Genomic DNA, 21,736 nt, shown 5'->3' with positions numbered 1-21,736 from the left:
ATGGTCTTGTGCTCATTGAATATTCTCTTCCCCAATGTACTCATTAGATTTTGTAACATTTTTTTGTAATTTATTTATCGCACTATGAACCATATCAATCAATATATTTACAGATGCATCTCTTTAAATATTCACAGTGACATTTTCTCTTTTTTTTCCCCCATCCTTCCCTTCCCCCCCCCAAAAAAAACAGTAAATATTGGACATATAAAATACAATAAAACAATATCTTTATACAAAAGGAATAAAAACAAAAAAGACGGATCATCTACTTATTCGCATTAAATCTGATCGTGTTTATCTTCTTATCATTTTGGGTGGTGGTGGTCCGAGGCCTGCTCTTTCTGTTATGTTCCCAGGTTTCCCCAATCATTATAACTTTGTCTTTTAAATTATGTGATTTTTTTTTCCCAATGGGATACACTTAAACTTGATTATATATTCCATTAATGTTTATAGTCATTTAGTCCAACGTGGCCATCTTATATCTTTATTTTCACTTCTTTTCCGCCTCTTCACCACCTCCATCCCTTTTTTCCATTGCTGTTTTTTAAGTTTTCTGTTTTAATCTCAATATATGACAATGCACTTAAGACATGAAATACCCCAACAATCCCCACAAGCAATAACCTTTTAACCCCAAATGAACCTCCCCTCCTTATATTGCCTCCTGTCACTTGACGGCAACCACAACTTCCCTTTCCATTCGGTTTGCGAACTTGCTTGCAAGTGTCAACCGATTTCACAGTGACCCTTATTCTCCCATCCCCAGCCCCCCCTACAGAGAACACTATTTTCCTATACTTATAACAAAGCTCTTTTCTTCCCCTTCTTCCTCTTTTAGCCATCTTTAAATCTTTATATATATTTACTTTATATTTATTACATATTTTTGTATATTTTCTTGCTGGTCTTCCTTCTTGTCACTCCTCCTCCTCTCTTCTCCTGTTCTGCAAATGCTCAGCAAATTTTTGAGCTTTCTTTGGGTCCGAGAACAGTCTATTCTGTTCCCCAGGAATGAATACTTTGAGTACCGCTGGATGTCTTAATATAAAGTTATACCCTTTCTTCCATAAGGTTGTTTTTGCCGTGTTGAATTCCTTCCTCTTCTTTAAAAGTTCGAAGCTTATGTCCGGGTAAAAAAATATTTTTTGTCCCTTATATTCCAATGGCTTATTGTCTTCTCTAACCTTCTTTCTTGCCTGCTCCAGAATGTTTTCTCTTGTCATATATCTTAGAAATTTTACCAATACGGATCTCGGTTTTTGATGTGGTGGCGGTTTTGGTACTAGCGCTCTATGCGCCCTTTCGATTTCTATTTCTTCATGTGAGTGTTGTTCCCAGCACCTTCGGGATCCATCCTTTTATAAATTCCTTCATATTTGACCCTTCTTTGCCTTCTTTCAGGCCCACTATTTTTATGTTTCGCCAACTGTAGTTTTCCAATACGTCAATTTTTTGTGACAGTAAATCTTGTGTCTCATCAATTTTTTTTTCGCTCTCTTCCAACTTCCCTCTTAAATCATTTATCTCCATTTCTACAGCAGCTTCTCGTTCCTCCACATTTTCTACTCTTTTCCCTATTTCAGTCATGACCAACTCAGCTTTGCATTCTGTCTTCAGCTCTTTTCATTTTTCTTTTGATTGAACTAAATACTAATGATAGCCATTCTTTTAATGCCCTCCTTTCTCCTTCAAAAAAGGCTTTATCTAAACTTTGTCCTTCTATTTTACTTTCTTCTTTGCTTTGAAATTGTTGGTCTTCCCCCTCTTCTTCTGTGTCTGTATCTGTGTGTGTCATCTTCTTCTCTGTATCTGTGTATCTTCATCCTTCTCTGGTGAGCTGCTTCTGTATCTTTGTTGGGCCTCCCGCCGGTGTGTGCCCGGTTGTTGGGCCTCCCGCCGGTGTGTGCCCGGTTGTTGGGCCTCCCGCCGGTGTGTGCCCGGTTGTTGGGCCTCCCGCCGGTGTGTGCCCGGTTGTTGGGCCTCCCGCCGGTGTGTGCCCGGTTGTTGGGCCTCCCGCCGGTGTGTGCCCGGTTGTTGGGCCTCCCGCCGGTGTGTGCCCGGTTGTTGGGCCTCCCGCCGGTGTGTGCCCGGTTGTTGGGCCTCCCGCCGGTGTGTGCCCGGTTGTTGGGCCTCCCGCCGGTGTGTGCCCGCGGCTTCAATGTGCAGGTAAGGCCCCCTTCTTTCTTCTGCAGTGATTTTCTCTCTTCCCTTTTCTCTGTTATTCTTACTTTTTCTCTTTTGGGTGTCATTTTCTGTCCTTTCTCTTCCTGTATTTTATGTTTATTGAGCTCTGTTTTTCACACTTTTTTTTTCTTTGGTTCCACTCGACCAGCCACTACTACGTGACTCCCTCCAGGTTTTGTAACCTTTTAAGAAGCCCTCATTCTCGGGTTTCTTTTCTTTTCAGGTAATAGTACCATAAAACTATAACATGTGATATATTTCAAATTTTGCCTTCCATTTGGCAAACAGAGTCTCCACGAGCATTGCCCGATGCCCCTAACAATAAAAGGAGAAGCAAAAGAGAATCCCTTCAGAGTCACCTATTGTCCGTGGATTCACCTCCCGCAGCTCTGCAGAGGCACAGACACCAGTTAAAACCGTTGAGCTCCAGATCAAAACCAAGAACCAATATCAAGAAAATTTCAGCCCTCAGAGCCCTTGTTTGCCCTGAGAGCTCCCTCTCAAATCCCGGTTCCAATATCTGGTTCCCAGGAGCCAGTCTCTGGCAACCTTCGGCCTAAGTGGGTTCTTCGACGGCTGAGCCCCTTGCCAAGATCAAGAGTTTAGTCTGGTCATGTCTCACGCTTCTCCTTCTCAATGTTGGTGGGGGGATTGGAAAGAGGGGTTTTCTCGTTTCTGGCATACTGCACTAGTTTGCTGATCCCCCTCTGCAACCCTGTGAGGTCCATGACTGAGAACGGGCACCGCCCTCTTGGGTACAAACCTTGTCGTTGCAGGATTTAAAAATATTTCCCAGCAATAAAATTGAACAGCATATTGGTAATATAACAGGCTGTAATCACTCTTTCACATAACGTTTCCCCACCTTTAAATAAATTGCTTTAAGCGGTAATTCTGAGTCACTTTTTGTCTCTGTTTCCAGGGGAGCCACTCTGTCTGAGAGCGAGGCTGAGCAGGACGGAGAACACAACATTACGGAGCTACCGCAGGCCTATGCAGGCCGCGGGAACTTGAAGGGTCAGCAGAGTGCAATTCGGCTCACAGAGGTCAGTCGGCTTTGGTCGGGTCTGACTGATCGTAATCTGCTTGGGCAAAGCAAGATGGCGTGCCACTGTGGAATGGATGCACTGCAGACTTGGTTGGAAAGCCTGACTCCAGAGCAGACTCTTTCAAACATGTCCTCAGAATCAGTCAGTGTTTTAACCCCAGGGTCAGGCAAACATTATCCCTATTACCTCTCCCAACTACCTCAACTGTGAGAGGTGATCTCCCTTCTGCAAAATTGTGTAATAGTTTTCTTACTAATTAATTCAGCATTTTCTCAAGAACAGAAGTCAAACCAATCCACCAAGACTTGTGTGTGTTTTATGTCTCTTGAATGCGTGTATTACAATTGCAGTTCTCCAGTCCGCTGAAATCTGAGGAACTTTGGGAAGTTCACATTCGGTGCATTTACTTTCTCTGAAGCTGCTCCTTTTATGGTCATGAAATGCAGGCTATCAGGTGACTTGCCTTCAGCTATACACCTACCCACTGATAATTGTGGTTCTTTAAGATTTTTCCCGCCATTTTGCTCCAAGGTTTGTCGTCTCTTTTAATTAAAAAAAAATTACCACACAGTAGAAGCCAATTCCTGGCATTTAAACCCTTGCTGCCCAATTACACTCAAATTAAATTTCGACATTTTACCCCCCACAACCCGAGGGAAAACCAACACTGACACGGGGAGAACATACAAAATCCTTCCAGACAGCACCAGATTCAAACCCGGGGGGCTGGTGCTGTATCGTTGTTGCACTAACTGTTCCACCCCTGTTATCAAATCCAGAGACAGGTACAAAATAGTGTTCAAAGCAAGGTAAAGGAGCATCTGGAGATTAATCGAAATAGCAGAGAATATCGATCTGGCAGCACCGACGAACAAACTGCTGGAGGAACTCGGCAGGTCAGGCAGCGTCCATGGGAGGGTAACTTCCAATCCGCCTTGGGGTTGAAACCTGCTCCAGGACTGAAGCAGAGTTTCAACCCAAAATTCAACCCAGAGTTCTTTCCCCAAATTCGGCATGACACACCAAGTCCCTCTTGCAGTTGGACTTTTGTTGTTGCTCCAGCGCCCAGCCTCTGCATTCTCTCGTTTCTGCATAGTCCTGAACGTGCTGGATTATCCATTTTACTGTCATTATCTTGTATCTGACATGAGTTTCTTCTCTCAAAGCAGAGTGTGAAATTTTATCATGTTATAATTCAAGAGCATCCTTTACAATGAGTCAATCACTTAATTCTGCTTTATTATACATGACCAGATTTAAAATGGCCTTCCCCCATGGATAGTTTTGAGAAACTAGCCCAAATATACTTTTTTTTTCTCTTTGGGGTGAAGAAGGATGAGAGGTGACTTAATATTAGACTATGAGAGGCATAGATAGAATGGACAGCCGGTGCTTTTTTCCAGTCGCAAATATCGGAGGACACCTCTATAAAGTGAGTGGAGGAAAGTTCAGGGGAGACTTCAGGGGTAATTGTTTTTTCTTTACACAGAGATTTGTGGGTGCCTGAAATGCATTGCCGGGGATGGTGGTGGAGGCTGGTACAATAGGGACATTTAAAAGACTCTTGGGCAGGTACATTGATGCAAGAAAAATAGAGGGTTATGGATGTGAGGTAGGGAAGGTTTAGATTATTGAGTAGGTTTACCTAGTTGGCACAACATTGTGGGCTAAAGGGCCTGTAATGTTCTACTCCTTGAGTTTATCCTCAAGGCCATCTTTACAAACTTGATTTATGCAATCCTTATTATTGGTTAGAGTTGCCCTCAGTTATAGAGATGTCTTTTCAAAAAGACCCCCATTATTTTCTGATTTCCATTTTTATCAACAGTGTAAATATTTTTGAGTTTTCAGGCTACATTTACCGTCGACTTCCTTGATGTGTCTTAAATCCACCCAAAATTATTTTGCATTGTGATCTTCTGAGCCAAGATTTGTTGCTACTGGTACTGACCTCCCTTGTCAATGGAGCCCACCCAACTTCTTTCTCGTTTTGTCTAACCTTCAAAATGTCAAGTGCCTCCTCCACAGCGATGTTTCTGCATTAGATTATACTCCTTCACTCTATTTGCCATCAAGAGTTTGCTATCTGATTGCACTTTGAGTTCCCATCCCAAAAAAAAAACACTGCAAGTGTTTAAAGGCCGGGAGTGAAGATCCAAAGTGATCCGCAGGGCCATACACAAATGATTAAAATCTCAGAGAGAGAGAGAGGGAGAGATGGATGATCAGGAATCTAAAAGGTTATGAAATGTTGGTCATCGCACTTGGGAAACATTTGTGTGTTCTTATCTAACTGTTTTGCAAAGTTCTCAAAGTCCCCCGATGTCTTTCTGTGAAGGAGTTTCAGTTTGAAGGTTTCCCCCCCCATTAATGACCATGTGCCCTTCTCACAGATTGGCCCCCGTTTAAATCTGGAATTGGTGAAAATTGAAGAAGAGATGTGTAGTGGACAAGTGATGTACCACAGGTATGGTGAGTATCAGCGAAAGAGCTTCACCCATCATCTGTCCTTGGTCCGGCTTCTAGGGACGGTGATAAGTGGCCTCCTCTGACATCTCTGGAAAAGCCACGAAAGATGTAGTGAAAGCAGGCAAGCAAGTCGTGAGTAACACCAGCACTGAACACGTTGGGATCTTGAGTGAGGTTGGGGGTGGGGGGTGGTGGGATGGGATAGGAATGATCAGTCAACATTTTTGGGTTGAGACCCACTTAAGTAGGAATCCTCTGCGCTCTTTCAGTAAGTGCAAAGAAGATTTACAAGGATGTGGCCGGGACTTGAGGAGCCGAGTTACGGGGAAAGTTTAAACAGGTTGGGACTTTATTCCCTGGAGCATCTGGTAATGAAGGGAGATTTGATGGAGGTACCCCACTTTGCGAAATTAGAGCGTCCCTACGGAACCTTTCGTAAACTGAAATGGCGTAAAGTGAAGAAGTGATTGCCATTGATTTCTATGGGAAAATCTTTTTGAGCGTTCCCAGAAATAAAAAAAATCACCAAATCCTACAAATAACACAAAACCTAAATCTCTCATCTCTTGCCCATCCCTTCACAAGCGAAGATGAACACAGTGCCTTGTAACTCTTCTGTCCTCGCAGAACTTTTGTTCTGTTTTCCATGGAGCTTTAGGCACCTTGTGCCGGGGCAAGGACTTGGAGGCGAGTGCTTGCCCAGGATGCACGCCTCCCTCTGGATCCCACACCACTGGGCCTGGCGGAGTGCGAGGCACGACAGCCAGAGTGACGTAGGATTGCCCTGCAGTGGTCTGTTCCAAGACCATGCTCGCTGGCTGTTGTCCTGACAGATCCTACGCCCACCGAGTTTGCTGCTGCCGACCGCTAGGGAAACTGTTTCCTGCACTCTGTCACAGCTGCCAGCCTGACGTGTGCTATTTGCCCATAGCGGGAGCAAATAAAACCTAAAATAACACTAACATTTGCAAAAAGCAGGAATGATATGATAGATACACAGTCCTATAAAGTAGAAATAATATGTGTACCGTGTAGTTAGGCCGAGTCTTCGGAGGTTGGGGTGGTGGGAGGTTCAAGAGAGGGAGAGGTGGGAGAGAGGAAGGGGGAGAGGTGGGAGAGAGGAAGGGGGAGAGGTGGGAGAGAGGAAGGGGGAGAGGTGGGAGAGAGGAAGGGGGAGAGGTGGGAGAGAGGAAGGGGGAGAGGTGGGAGAGAGGAAGGGGGAGAGGTGGGAGAGAGGAAGGGGGAGAGGTGGGAGAGAGGAAGGGGGAGAGGTGGGAGAGAGGAAGGGGGAGAGGTGGGAGAGAGGAAGGGGGAGAGGTGGGAGAGAGGAAGGGGAGAGGTGGGAGAGAGGAAGGGGGAGAGGTGGGAGAGAGGAAGGGGGAGAGGTGGGAGAGAGGAAGGGGGAGAGGTGGGAGAGAGGAAGGGGGAGAGGTGGGAGAGAGGAAGGGGGAGAGGTGGGAGAGAGGAAGGGGGAGAGGTGGGAGAGAGGAAGGGGGAGAGGTGGGAGAGAGGAAGGGGAGAGGGGAAGGGGAGAGGGGAAGGGGGGAGGGGAAGGGGGGAGAGGAAGGGGGGAGAGGAAGGGGGGAGAGGAAGGGGGGAGAGGAAGGGGGGAGAGGAAGGGGGGAGAGGAAGGGGGGAGAGGAAGGGGGGAGAGGAAGGGGGGAGAGGAAGGGGGGAGGGGAAGGGGGGAGGGGAAGGGGGGAGGGGAAGGGGGGAGGGGAGGGGGGGAGGGGAGGGGGGGAGGGGAAGGGGGGAGGGGAGGGGGGGAGGGGAGGGGGGGAGGGGAGGGGAGGGGGGGAGGGGAGGGGGGGAGGGGAGGGGGGGAGGGGAGGGGGGGAGGGGAGGGGGGGAGGGGAGGGGGGGAGGGGGGAGGGGAGGGGGGGAGGGGGGAGGGGAGGGGGGAGGGGAGGGGGGAGGGGAGGGGGGAGGGAGGGGGGGAGGGGAAAGCAAATTTGCATAAAGCGAGTATTCGTAAAGCGGGATTTACCTGTAAACAAAATTATGATTATGAGGGGCATAGATAGAGTAAATACAAGCAGGCTTTTCCCACTGAGGTTGCATAACTTGAATACTAGAGGACATGAGTTAAGGGTGAAAGGTTTAAGGGAACTTTTTCATGTAGAGAGTGGTGGGAGTTTGGAACGAGCAAGCCGCCAGCTGAAGTGAATGCTTGCTTGATTTTTGACATTTAATAAAAATTTGGCTAGGTATATGGAAGGGAGGGGTATGGGACTATTCCTTTACTCTGGCTGCCTTGCACCTCCATGGCTCCTTCTCCCCTTTTATTCTGATGTCTGATCCTTCATTCCAGTTGAAAAGTCGAAGGAGGAAATCTTGGAACTGATTCAAAAACGAGAGAAGCGGCAGAAACTGAAGGAGGAGCGACGTAAACAGCAAGAGGAAAATATTAATAGCAAAAAGAGGGAGCGAGAGCTTCAGAAGTAAGTGTGGTCGTGGGCAGCCTCCACCTTGTCTTTCTCTGTGTTGAAGCCTGTGTGGCTCTTCTTTCCATTGTCCAGGTCCTCATCCCACCACCAGTTACTGCCTCAATCTCTTGGCCAGCCATCTCCACCTATCTTCAGATATGGACTCTGCTCAAAGGTTATGGGGCCCCTCCCCTGTAAAGCCATCAACTTTAGTTGGTTTCTTCCATACTTCTACCAACTACATTTAAAAAAAACATGTTATGATTTCAGTCTGTGGCCCCCTTAAATGTGCTGTGGCCTCCTGGGAGAGGGGGTGTGTGGGGCTATTAGCCCCCATTGAGAATGGCTGCTTGTGGCTGTTCAAGCCGGCTGAATTGCTGACCCATGAGTTGCTCACACTGGCCTCCGTTGATGAAACTCACAATCCTGAGCAGGATGTTGTTACAGTTAGTCAAAATGTTTTTTTTTTGGAAAATTTATCATTTGTTATCAATACAAAGTAGAAATTCAATAATACAATAACTTAAACCATACAGAATGATGCAATACATTTTTAATTTTCTCCACAACCCCCCTCACCCAAAAGAAAGAAGAAAGAACACCGAATTCTACATGTATAATATTCATTGACTATATTTTATAATTATAAACTGAGGGGGGTGGGAAGGTGGAGGATGTGGATGGGCTTTTATTCATAAAATCCATATATGATTCCCAAATTTTATGCTTTCGATTCAATTCCTTAAACTATGTAATTTTTTTTCCTAAAGGTATACAATTTTGCATTTCAATCTGCCATCTGTCTATTTTTACCAAATTCTTTGTTTTCCACATTACCACTAGACATTTATTTGCTACGGATATATTTAAAAATTTTTCTTGATATTTATCCAATTTCAATTTTATATCTTCTTGGATCTTTTTGAATCTTGATCCTTAGTCAAAATGTGATCCTCGTTTGTTCTTCCAGTTGGATTGAACCTCCCGTTTCCCTTTGACCCATTGGGAAAATGGGTCTGATGCAGCGTGGACCCTAGACCAATGGAAAGAGAGCAGACTGTTTCACCGCCTTCAGGCACCCCTGGAGAGCTGGCATGACGCTGCAGATCAATGGCAATTCTGTCTTGGAGAATATTTTACCACTTAGTACTACCTCAAGGAAAGTTGCTCGTTATCCAAGGGCTGTGTGTAGGATATGCTCTGTTCCTGTTGCCCTGCTGAGTTTCCGACGGTGACTACGTTTGAAAAATGCTTTGGTTGCCAAGCATTTGGGAAGATTTCTGTGAAAGTATGATAGAAATTGAAGGTTTTTTTTTGAAATTTCAGAGAAGCATGAGCATAATTTGCAATAATATTTTCTTTTTAATATATTATTGATTTGGAAGAGAGAAATATTACCTGTGGATCAGACAATAGTCACATATAATAGATACAGACTGAGTCACAAGTGACATTTTCATTGTATTTCCTTGAGGAAAGCTTGAGCTCACATACTAATATTACAACGTATTCACGATAAATTATCTACACCCCATAACTAAGTATTTTTTTTGTTCCAGGAAGAGGAGTCTGGATGGAATGAAGAGAAAGAAGTTTCAAGCAGGTCAAGTGGAAGGGGACAGTGATGCTGAAGACCCTGGCGCAGGGGAGAACCAGGACCCAAATGACCAATCCGACGATGAATCAGACCGGGAGTATTACAGGAGAGAAGTTGGAGTTGAGCCAGATGAAGGTAATCATTATTTTGGAATAATGTGGGGTGGCCATTCAGCCTCTTGAACCTATCCTGTGAGGGTAATCTGTAACCTAGCCCCATGTACGCAACTTAAAAAAAAATTATATTAAAAAAATATAAATATATATATATATATAAATATATAAATAAATATGTATACATATATATATGTATACATATATATACACACATATATATATGTATACATATATATACACACATATATATATGTATACATATATATACACACATATATATATGTATACATATATATATATATGTATACATATATATACACACATATATATATGTATACATATATACACATATATATATGTATACATATATATACACATATATATATGTATACATATATATACACATATATATATGTATACATATATATACACATATATATATGTATACATATATATACACATATATATATGTATACATATATATACACATATATATGTATACATATATATACACATATATATGTATACATATATATACACATATATATGTATACATATATATACACATATATATGTATACATATATATACACATATATATGTATACATATATGTATACATATATATATACACACATATATATGTATACATATATATATGTATACATATATATATACACACATATATATGTATACATATATATACACACATATATATGTATACATATATATACACACATATATATGTATACATATATATATACACATATATATGTATACATATATATATACACATATATATGTATACACACATATATATACACATATATATGTATACACACATATATATACACATATATATGTATACATACATATATATACACATATATATGTATACATATATATATATATATATATATACACATATATATGTATACATATATATATATATATATATTTGACCAGGCTCTCGTGAGGGATCTCGTCAAATGCCTTTCTAAAATCCATGTAGACCACATCTACTGCATTGCTCTCATTTTGGACCTACCCACACTGACTCAGTAGACAGTCCCTCTACAACCTCTTCCCCTTCTATCCATGATCAGTGATGCTACACCACCACCCCCACCCTAAGCCTTTTGAAACACCTAAATCCCGCTACCTGCATCAGCGTCCTTCCATCAGCTAAGTCCCTGTAACTGCCACAACATTGATCCACGCTCGAGGTTCATCTCCTTATTCCTAATAACCCTTGCATTGAAATAGGCTCCAACAGACTATATTTATGCTTCTTCCCTTCCTGACCTTCTTCACAAACACACAGCATATTACATCATCTTTTCCACCTTCTGCACTGGTTCTCTGCAAGCACATTCTGGTTCCCATTCCCCTGCCAAACCATCAGATGATTATCCCGACGTATCACAACTTGCATGATCCATTCACAGTCATTCTGACTAATCCTACGGAATTCATTCAGGTTCATTGCAGTTGAAGATTAGTAGATAACCATCAAATCATGACCCATCTTTGAAGCAGCCGTGTGGGGGCGAGGGCAGGTATCTGCTAGATGACATCCTCAGGGTAATCTTAAAAATAAGCAAGGAACAGAGGTACTCCAATGACCCCTTCCTGTTTTCCCTTCCATTTCGAGAGATCATGGCTAATCTTTTGCCTCATTTATTCTCCTGCCTATCTCCGTCAGTTAAAAGCTGGGTGCTCCCATCTCTCAGTGGTTCAGAGTTCCCACCTTCCACAATCCTGAATGATGAAATCTCTCCTCAGAGTCTGAGTTTTACAGCATGGAAACAGGTCCTTTGGCTGACCATGTTGCCCATCTGATCTGGGCCTATCCACCCATGAACCTGTCCAAATGTCTCAAACGTTTCTATTCAAAGTATGTCAAGCTTTCTCTGCATTTTTTAAACCAAATCCCTTAACTGCTTTATCTGGTATTGTTGGAGAGAGTGACTTGACGTTAACGGCAGCTGAGCTGCATGTATTAGCTTTTATTTCTCTTATGGTGAGGCGGGAGGTGCGGTTCAGATGGAGGGACGTTGCCCCGCCTCATCAAGCTCAATGGCTACCTAACGACACGTTTAAATTTGGAGAAGATTAGATGCTTAATTTCCGATTTGAATGCAAGTTTTCAAACACTGTGGGGACCCCTTTTTAATTACTTTTATAATCTTTGATTTTTTATGAAGGTGGAACTATCGACTAACGAGGTAATTTATCTCTCTGATAAGAATCCTGTCATTTTTTGGCCAAACAGCTGCTTTCTCGGTAATGGGTTTGATTTTCCTTTTTTTAAATAAAAAATATCAATACAATAGAATCTGTTTGATTAAAATCTGGAGAACCTTGGATGAAATATGATTTAAGTGTAATTTTTTCTCTGGCAGATCAATCCTTACACCCAGCACCTGTGTGAACCCAGACCACCCACAAACTGGAGGAGCAGCAGCTAATTTTCCATCCCGGGTGGCATTAATGTCAATTCCTCCAGTTTCTGTTAGCCTCCTCTCAGTTTTATCCCTCCCTCTTGTCTTCTTTCCTCCAGCTCTCCACCTCCTTCCTTCTCCATTCAGAGCCATTTCCCCCCCCCCCCCCCCACCCCACCCCGTTTGCTGGTCTTGCCCTCTCTCCCTATTAACTCCTGCCTGTGGGACAGAGCTCCTCTCCCTGCTTGTTTTCTCCACACCCCCCCCCCCACACCATTTTGATCGGGCTACTGCCTACATGTTGCTCATACCTTGATGAAGGGCTCAAGCCTGAAATGTTGATTATGTATCTTTTTCTGTACGAAGGACACGGTTTTACCTTATTTACTCCAGTGTTGTGCTTTTACTTCAACCACAGTGTCTGCAGACTTTCGTGTTCTACTTTTGAAAATATTTGCCATCAGCTTCCTTTTCAACCTTTCCCCTCTCACCTCACACCTATGGCCCCTCTAAAACAAGTCTCCAGTCCTGGAGGAAAGACTGAGATCATCACCAACTATATCAACGCCTCACATCAGACCTCTTCATCCTGAGACTACGTCTCCCAGTTGAAGCACATGAACAGAAAGGTTGTTTCCCATGGTGAGAGGACTTGAGGATTGAAGGCCATCCACTTAGAACAGGAACCTCTTCAGCCAGAGGTGGTGAATCTGTGGGATTTGTCACTGGTGTGGGCGGAAGGCGTATTCAAGGCAGAGATTGATAGGGTTCTTGATTAGCTGGGGCATCAAAGGATGTTAGGGGCGGGGGGGGGGAGACTTGGTAGCAGGGCTGTGTGGGGAAATGGATCAGCTCATGATTAAATGGTGGGACAGACCTCAATGGGCTGAACAGCTCCTAATGTCTTATGGTCTAGTCCGAGTTCCAGCCAAGTTTACCCTTTCGATTCACCTCAGAATCGTACGTTTTTGCCTCGACTTTTCAAAACCCAGAGAGCATTTTTGTTGTCTGGTTTAATCTAAATGAGAATGACAGTTGTATTCTTTGACCGAGGGTTGGGAAGGGAAATGGCAAGATACACAAAACTAAAACAATAGAATATAAACATTAGTTTGGAGGAAGGTCTTGACTAAAGATATGCTGGAGAATAATATTTATCCAAAAACTACAAAAATGAAAAAACATAATTTAATCTTCTGTTAAGTTTCATATTTTTAAAATTAAATTTAGACATTTAGCACTATAACAGACCCCTCTGACCGACGAAACCATGCCCCCTTAAGTACCACAATTAACATACAACCCCTATGTGCAATTTGAAGGGTGGGTGGAAACCAGAGTACCCGCGAAAAACCCATGCACACACACACTCAAACTCCTTAGTGTTGGATTTGAACCCGCACCCCTGATGCTGCGGTAGTGTTACGCCAACCACAACCCAAACCATGCCCGAGAAGCCTTCAGAGATGAGGCAAAAACAAATCCATCTGGGAAATCCAAACCTTCATGGGGTATAGATTCATTTACTCATCATCAAGACATGGGAGATTTTTAATCACCCCAAGAGTATTTTTCAGGAAGAAAATCAAAATTCAAATGCAAGATCCTTTGCATTTCACCTCGAGTCTTGCCACAGAGATGCGTTAACTCTCTCCCATCACAATTCACCACTTGCACTGCCAGATATTTCTGAGGATCACCTTATTTCATCCTGTTGTTAAAATTATAAGACGGAGAGCAACAGGGCAGTAGGAATTTGAAACTCTTCCAGCAACTGCAAGTGATTGTAGATCAACTGTTAATCACATACCCGATATTTGTTTGGGACAAACTGTATGTTTACTGTTTGATGGCTTTCAGACACACTGCGTATGTGGGAATAAACCACAAAGCCTGCAGACACTGTAATCGAAATAAAAATGATGGGAGAGAGTTAACGCATCTCTGTGGCAAGACTCGAGGTGAAATGCAAAGGATCTTGCATTTGAATTTTGATTTTCTTCCTGAAAAATACTCTTGGGGTGATTAAAAATCTCCCATGTCTTGATGATGAGTAAATGAATCTATACCCCATGAAGGTTTGGATTTCCCAGATGGATTTGTTTTTGCCTCATCTCTGAAGGCTTCTCGGGCATGGTTTGGGTTGTGGTTGGCGTAACACTACCGCAGCATCAGGGGTGCGGGTTCAAATCCAACACTAAGGAGTTTGAGTGTGTGTGTGCATGGGTTTTTCGCGGGTACTCTGGTTTCCACCCACCCTTCAAATTGCACATAGGGGTTGTATGTTAATTGTGGTACTTAAGGGGGCATGGTTTCGTCGGTCAGAGGGGTCTGTTATAGTGCTAAATGTCTAAATTTAATTTTAAAAATATGAAACTTAACAGAAGATTAAATTATGTTTTTTCATTTTTGTAGTTTTTGGATAAATATTATTCTCCAGCATATCTTTAGTCAAGACCTTCCTCCAAACTAATGTTTATATTCTATTGTTTTAGTTTTGTGTATCTTGCCATTTCCCTTCCCAACCCTCGGTCAAAGAATACAACTGTCATTCTCATTTAGATTAAACCAGACAACAAAAATGCTCTCTGGGTTTTGAAAAGTCGAGGCAAAAACGTACGATTCTGAGGTGAATCGAAAGGGTAAACTTGGCTGGAACTCGGACTAGACCATAAGACATTAGGAGCTGTTCAGCCCATTGAGGTCTGTCCCACCATTTAATCATGAGCTGATCCATTTCCCCACACAGCCCTGCTACCAAGTCTCCCCCCCCCGCCCCTAACATCCTTTGATGCCCCAGCTAATCAAGAACCCTATCAATCTCTGCCTTGAATACGCCTTCCGCCCACACCAGTGACAAATCCCACAGATTCACCACCTCTGGCTGAAGAGGTTCCTGTTCTAAGTGGATGGCCTTCAATCCTCAAGTCCTCTCACCATGGGAAACAACCTTTCTGTTCATGTGCTTCAACTGGGAGACGTAGTCTCAGGATGAAGAGGTCTGATGTGAGGCGTTGATATAGTTGGTGATGATCTCAGTCTTTCCTCCAGGACTGGAGACTTGTTTTAGAGGGGCCATAGGTGTGAGGTGAGAGGGGAAAGGTTGAAAAGGAAGCTGATGGCAAATATTTTCAAAAGTAGAACACGAAAGTCTGCAGACACTGTGGTTGAAGTAAAAGCACAACACTGGAGTAAATAAGGTAAAACCGTGTCCTTCGTACAGAAAAAGATACATAATCAACATTTCAGGCTTGAGCCCTTCATCAAGGTATGAGCAACATGTAGGCAGTAGCCCGATCAAAATGGTGTGGGGGGGGGGGTGTGGAGAAAACAAGCAGGGAGAGGAGCTCTGTCCCACAGGCAGGAGTTAATAGGGAGAGAGGGCAAGACCAGCAAACGGGGTGGGGTGGGGGGGGGGGGGGGGAAATGGCTCTGAATGGAGAAGGAAGGAGGTGGAGAGCTGGAGGAAAGAAGACAAGAGGGAGGGATAAAACTGAGAGGAGGCTAACAGAAACTGGAGGAATTGACATTAATGCCACCCGGGATGGAAAATTAGCTGCTGCTCCTCCAGTTTGTGGGTGGTCTGGGTTCACACAGGTGCTGGGTGTAAGGATTGATCTGCCAGAGAAAAAATTACACTTAAATCATATTTCATCCAAGGTTCTCCAGATTTTAATCAAACAGATTCTATTGTATTGATATTTTTTATTTAAAAAAAGGAAAATCAAACCCATTACCGAGAAAGCAGCTGTTTGGCCAAAAAATGACAGGATTCTTATCAGAGAGATAAATTACCTCGTTAGTCGATAGTTCCACCTTCATAAAAAATCAAAGATTATAAAAGTAATTAAAAAGGGGTCCCCACAGTGTTTGAAAACTTGCATTCAAATCGGAAATTAAGCATCTAATCTTCTCCAAATTTAAACGTGTCGTTAGGTAGCCATTGAGCTTGATGAGGCGGGGCAACGTCCCTCCATCTGAACCGCACCTCCCGCCTCACCATAAGAGAAATAAAAGCTAATACATGCAGCTCAGCTGCCGTTAACGTCAAGTCACTCTCTCCAACAATACCAGATAAAGCAGTTAAGGGATTTGGTTTAAAAAATGCAGAGAAAGCTTGACATACTTTGAATAGAAACGTTTGAGACATTTGGACAGGTTCATGGGTGGATAGGCCCAGATCAGATGGGCAACATGGTCAGCCAAAGGACCTGTTTCCATGCTGTAAAACTCAGACTCTGAGGAGAGATTTCATCATTCAGGATTGTGGAAGGTGGGAACTCTGAACCACTGAGAGATGGGAGCACCCAGCTTTTAACTGACGGAGATAGGCAGGAGAATAAATGAGGCAAAAGATTAGCCATGATCTCTCGAAATGGAAGGGAAAACAGGAAGGGGTCATTGGAGTACCTCTGTTCCTTGCTTATTTTTAAGATTACCCTGAGGATGTCATCTAGCAGATACCTGCCCTCGCCCCCACACGGCTGCTTCAAAGATGGGTCATGATTTGATGGTTATCTACTAATCTTCAACTGCAATGAACCTGAATGAATTCCGTAGGATTAGTCAGAATGACTGTGAATGGATCATGCAAGTTGTGATACGTCGGGATAATCATCTGATGGTTTGGCAGGGGAATGGGAACCAGAATGTGCTTGCAGAGAACCAGTGCAGAAGGTGGAAAAGATGATGTAATATGCTGTGTGTTTGTGAAGAAGGTCAGGAAGGGAAGAAGCATAAATATAGTCTGTTGGAGCCTATTTCAATGCAAGGGTTATTAGGAATAAGGAGATGAACCTCGAGCGTGGATCAATGTTGTGGCAGTTACAGGGACTTAGCTGATGGAAGGACGCTGATGCAGGTAGCGGGATTTAGGTGTTTCAAAAGGCTTAGGGTGGGGGTGGTGGTGTAGCATCACTGATCATGGATAGAAGGGGAAGAGGTTGTAGAGGGACTGTCTACTGAGTCAGTGTGGGTAGGTCCAAAATGAGAGCAATGCAGTAGATGTGGTCTACATGGATTTTAGAAAGGCATTTGACGAGATCCCTCACGAGAGCCTGGTTCAGAAAGTCCTGAGGCATGGGATCCATGAAGCCTTGGCTGTGTGCATAGAGTTGGCTTGCCTGTATAAAGCCAAGTAATAGTAGCAGTAGTGGATGGAAAGTATTCTGCCTGACTAGTGAGACATGGATCTATCTGAGACATGGATCTATCTGGGATCTATCTATCGAGAAGAAGTAAGTTTGCAGGTGATGCGAAGGCTGGAGGTGTCGTGGGTAGTGTTGAAGGTTGTCTTAGGTTATAACAGGATGTAGACACGATGTTGAATTGGGCGGAAAAGTGGCAGATGGAGTTCAATCTGGATAAGTGGGAGGTGATACATTTAAAGACAGAGTATACTTAATAGTGTGGAAGAACAAAGGGGCCTTGGGGTCCAAATCTGTTAAGGTCGCTGCGCAGGTTGATAGGATAGTTAAGAAAGCCTATGGGATGCTGGGCTTCATTAATTGGGATTGAGTTCAAGAATTGAGAGATCATGTTGCAAATCTACAAACCTCTGGTGAGACCACAAAGAATTGTGTTTAGTCTGGGCACCTCATTGCAGGAAGGATGTGGAAACTATGAAGAGGGTGCAGAGGAGAAACTGTTTTGGCATGGTCTGGAGGTGCCAGGTTGGCCTGTTTCTGTGCTGTAATTGTTATTTACAAGGATGTTGCCTGAATTGACAAGGTTATGAGGCAAGATTAGCAGAGCTGGTACTTTTCTCTTCGGAGCGAAGATGAGTGATGACTTAATTAGAGGCCTACAAGATTCTACGAGACATAAATAAAGTGGACTACCGGCGCCTTTTTTTTCCAGGGCGGGAGTAGCAAACCCAAGAGGGCATCTGTACAAAGTGAAGGGGGGGAGTTTAGGGGAGACAACAGGGGTAAGTCCACCTCTCCCTGCCCCACACACAGAGTTGTGGGTGCCTGGAATGCCTTGCCAGGGATGATGAGGGAGGCTGAAACATTAGGGGCATTTAAGCAACTCTTAGACAGGCCCATGGATGAAAGAAAAATGGAGGGTTATGAGGTAGGGAGGGTTTAGTTTTTTAAATTTGGTAGGTAAATATGTAGGACCTGTGCTGTAGTGTCTATACCAATTATTAAGATGAGATTCTTCTGTAGGTTTGCTGTAATTTGTCTTATTTGATTTAATTAAGCCCCAATTTTTAAAAAAAACTTGCATCCATTGTAGTTGCTTGTATGTCGAATCGATTATGGGTGCAAGTGTGATGCTTGAAATATGCAACCAGCTGGATGTGCCCAAATTTGGAAAGGAATGTTATAGAATAACAGTTTGCAAGTCATTTGGTAAACACTCTGGAAATGCACGATAACAGAGCCGAAATCCTCCAGACTGTTTAGAAGTTTGCTCCTGAATAAGCTTCCTGCTGAATAGCGATTAATTTAAGCTGAATCTACTGTTCTAATACTAATAACGATAAAAATAGCTTTAAATGTGAGCTGATTTTCCTGACGAGAGAGTTCTCAACAATATCTTTCATCTACCTTTAATATAACATAATCGGGCAGAACGGTCAGATCTGTTTCAGCGCCAGCAATCAGGACTTGAATTTGAATCATCCTCATGGCCCATCCCTTTACAAGCAAAGATGAACACGGTGCCTTGTAGCTCTTCTGCCCTCACAGAGCTTCTTGTAGTTGCTGGCACATTGTGATGTGCCGCTGCGAATCGCGGAATGCCATGCGGTGCGACTTTTTGCGAGGCCCTCCCAGTCAGTATGATGGAATGAGTGGAGATCGCGCTTGATTACGTCTTTGTAGCGAAGACATGGGCAGCCAACAGAGCAGGGAGCATCTGGTAGCCCACCGTAGAGAACAACTTTGGGCAGTCGCTGTCTGTAAGGAATCCCACGCTGTTCTCCCTGTGTCTACATGGATTTTCCCCTTTTGCTCCCACCGTTCAAAACGTACCAGAGGTGTAGGTTAATTGAATGTAAATTGGGCGGCACGGACTTGTGGGCCGAAAGGGCCCGTTACTGTGCTGTATGTCTAAATTTAATTTAAATTTAAAATATCCCAAAGTGTTTCAAAGAAAGCTTCTCAAACATAAACTGGCCCTTGCCATGTGAGCAGAAATTCTAACTAAAGGCTTGGTCAAAGGCACATGTGGAGAGGCAGATGGGGTTGGGTAGGGATTCCAGAAATTCGGGGCTTGGATGGAGGAGCAAGAGGCCAGAATTTGAGGTTTCCGAGAGCTGGGGTGTTGAAGGAAATCGGGAGGGTGGCAGAATGTGGACGAGAATTTCAAAATCAAGATGCTGCTAAGTCAGGAACTGTTGTAGTGCATGAGGTATTCGCTCAGTGGGTTGGTGCGACTCTCTCAACAGAGCCGCCGGCAGAGTTTTGGATGTAGAATGATGGGGGCTGGGGTTTGGCCAAGTCTACAGGTGGCAAAGTTGTGGATGAAGGTTGGATGCAGCGACTCGTGTAAGGGATTGAAGATAACTGTCCTGTCCTTCCCATGGTCGGCTCAGACCCACCTATTCATTACTGTGCTGCTGTCATGGATTGGGAGTAAGAGTTGAACAGCTGGTCCTGTCCTGCGTGGTTGCCTGATGACTTGTCCTGATTGCTGGCTGCTTGTGTCGTTTCAGTAAGTTTTTGTTTATTTCTTGTATTTCTCAACAGATCAGTTCCCAAGAGCTTCAGACCGGAAAAGGAAGAGAGGCACATTGTCCCCGTCATCTGGGAAAGCCAAGAGATCTAAGGGCGTGGAGGAAGTTACCAGAAAGCAACCCATTCAGCTAGAACATGAAAGGAACAACAGAAGGAAGAATCTGAAAGGGAGGAAATCTCGGCTTCTTGGCACTTCCCTGCCTAATTCCAGATTCAAGAGATTGGTGCAACGGAGTAGCTTTCCACTCAAGGGCAAAGGTCGCCAACGGATGGCCTCCAAGGCCAAAGGCCCGCGTCCGCCCTCAGCAATGAAGGGCTCTCGTCCAGGCTCCAAGGCCAAGGGCCCGCATCCAGAGAAGGGTATGGGTCTGGGCTCCAAGGGCCCTCGTCCGGGCTCCAGGACCAAGGGCCCTCGTCCGGGCTCCAGGACCAAGGGCCCTCGTCCGGGCTCCAGGACCAAGGGCCCTCGTCCAGGCTCCAGGACCAAGGGCCCTCGTCCGGGCTCCAACGCCAAATAAAATGTTCATGAACAATCCTGAAGAATCCCCATCTGTAAAAATGACATGTAACATGCTGCATTTAGCTCTCTCCACATTGAAGTCAAAGTGCTCATTTATAAATGAAGAGTAAATCTGTCAGTAAATTTTCAGTCATGATGCCTTTACATTGAGTATTAAGCTTTATTCAAAGCAGCTCACAGACATTGTGAGCTGTTGAGTCAAAGGAGTTTTTGTCAAAGGTCACAACAGTGGCCATTCCCACTTGTAAAATGGTTTTGGAGACTGTTGAATTGAGATGAAGGATGAGATCTGATGCCTGCATTGCCATCATGTAAAATGGGTGAGTTCCCCCTTCACCCATTGCCTAGTGGGGCAGAGTCCGGAATCGCGGGACTGGCCCGGAATCGCGGGACTGGCCCGGAATCGCGGGACTGGCCCGGAATCGCGGGACTGGCCCGGAATCGCGGGACTGGCCCGGAATCGCGGGACTGGCCCGGAATCGCGGGACTGGCCCGGAATCGCGGGACTGGCCCGGAATCGCGGGACTGGCCCGGAATCGCGGGACTGGCCCGGAATCGCGGGACTGGCCCGGAATCGCGGGACTGGCCCGGAATCGCGGGACTGGCCCGGAATCGCGGGACTGGCCCGGAATCGCGGGACTGGCCCGGAATCGCGGGACTGGCCCGGAATCGCGGGACTGGCCCGGAATCGCGGGACTGGCCCGGAATCGCGGGACTGGCCCGGAATCGCGGGACTGGCCCGGAATCGCGGGACTGGCCCGGAATCGCGGGACTGGCCCGGAATCGCGGGACTGGCCCGGAATCGCGGGACTGGCCCGGAATCGCGGGACTGGCCCGGAATCGCGGGACTGGCCCGGAATCGCGGGACTGGCCCGGAATCGCGGGACTGGCCCGGAATCGCGGGACTGGCCCGGAATCGCGGGACTGGCCCGGAATCGCGGGACTGGCCCGGAATCGCGGGACTGGCCCGGAATCGCGGGACTGGCCCGGAATCGCGGGACTGGCCCGGAATCGCGGGACTGGCCCGGAATCGCGGGACTGGCCCGGAATCGCGGGACTGGCCCGGAATCGCGGGACTGGCCCGGAATCGCGGGACTGGCCCGGAATCGCGGGACTGGCCCGGAATCGCGGGACTGGCCCGGAATCGCGGGACTGGCCCGGAATCGCGGGACTGGCCCGGAATCGCGGGACTGGCCCGGAATCGCGGGACTGGCCCGGAATCGCGGGACTGGCCCGGAATCG

At 45.2% G+C, this 21,736-nt stretch overlaps 1 protein-coding gene across 1 annotated transcript in view; it reads left to right on the top strand.

Annotated features, from left to right (window-relative positions):
* Positions 1–20,638, top strand: part of ppan (peter pan homolog) — a 40,132-nt gene extending 19,494 nt beyond the window's left edge. Inside the window, exons 8-12 of the mRNA XM_069927425.1 lie at positions 3,113–3,236; positions 5,633–5,711; positions 8,020–8,149; positions 9,694–9,866; positions 19,987–20,638. Coding sequence (XP_069783526.1) covers positions 3,113–3,236; positions 5,633–5,711; positions 8,020–8,149; positions 9,694–9,866; positions 19,987–20,492 — 1,012 coding nt within the window. The 3' untranslated portion in view covers positions 20,493–20,638. The remainder of the gene's footprint in view (positions 1–3,112; positions 3,237–5,632; positions 5,712–8,019; positions 8,150–9,693; positions 9,867–19,986) is intronic.
* Positions 20,639–21,736: the final 1,098 nt, after the last annotated feature.

The sequence above is a fragment of the Narcine bancroftii genome, chromosome 3, assembly GCF_036971445.1.
Source record: "Narcine bancroftii isolate sNarBan1 chromosome 3, sNarBan1.hap1, whole genome shotgun sequence".
Taxonomy (NCBI): Eukaryota; Metazoa; Chordata; class Chondrichthyes; order Torpediniformes; family Narcinidae; genus Narcine; species Narcine bancroftii.
This window is presented reverse-complemented; position numbering and strand designations above follow the sequence as displayed.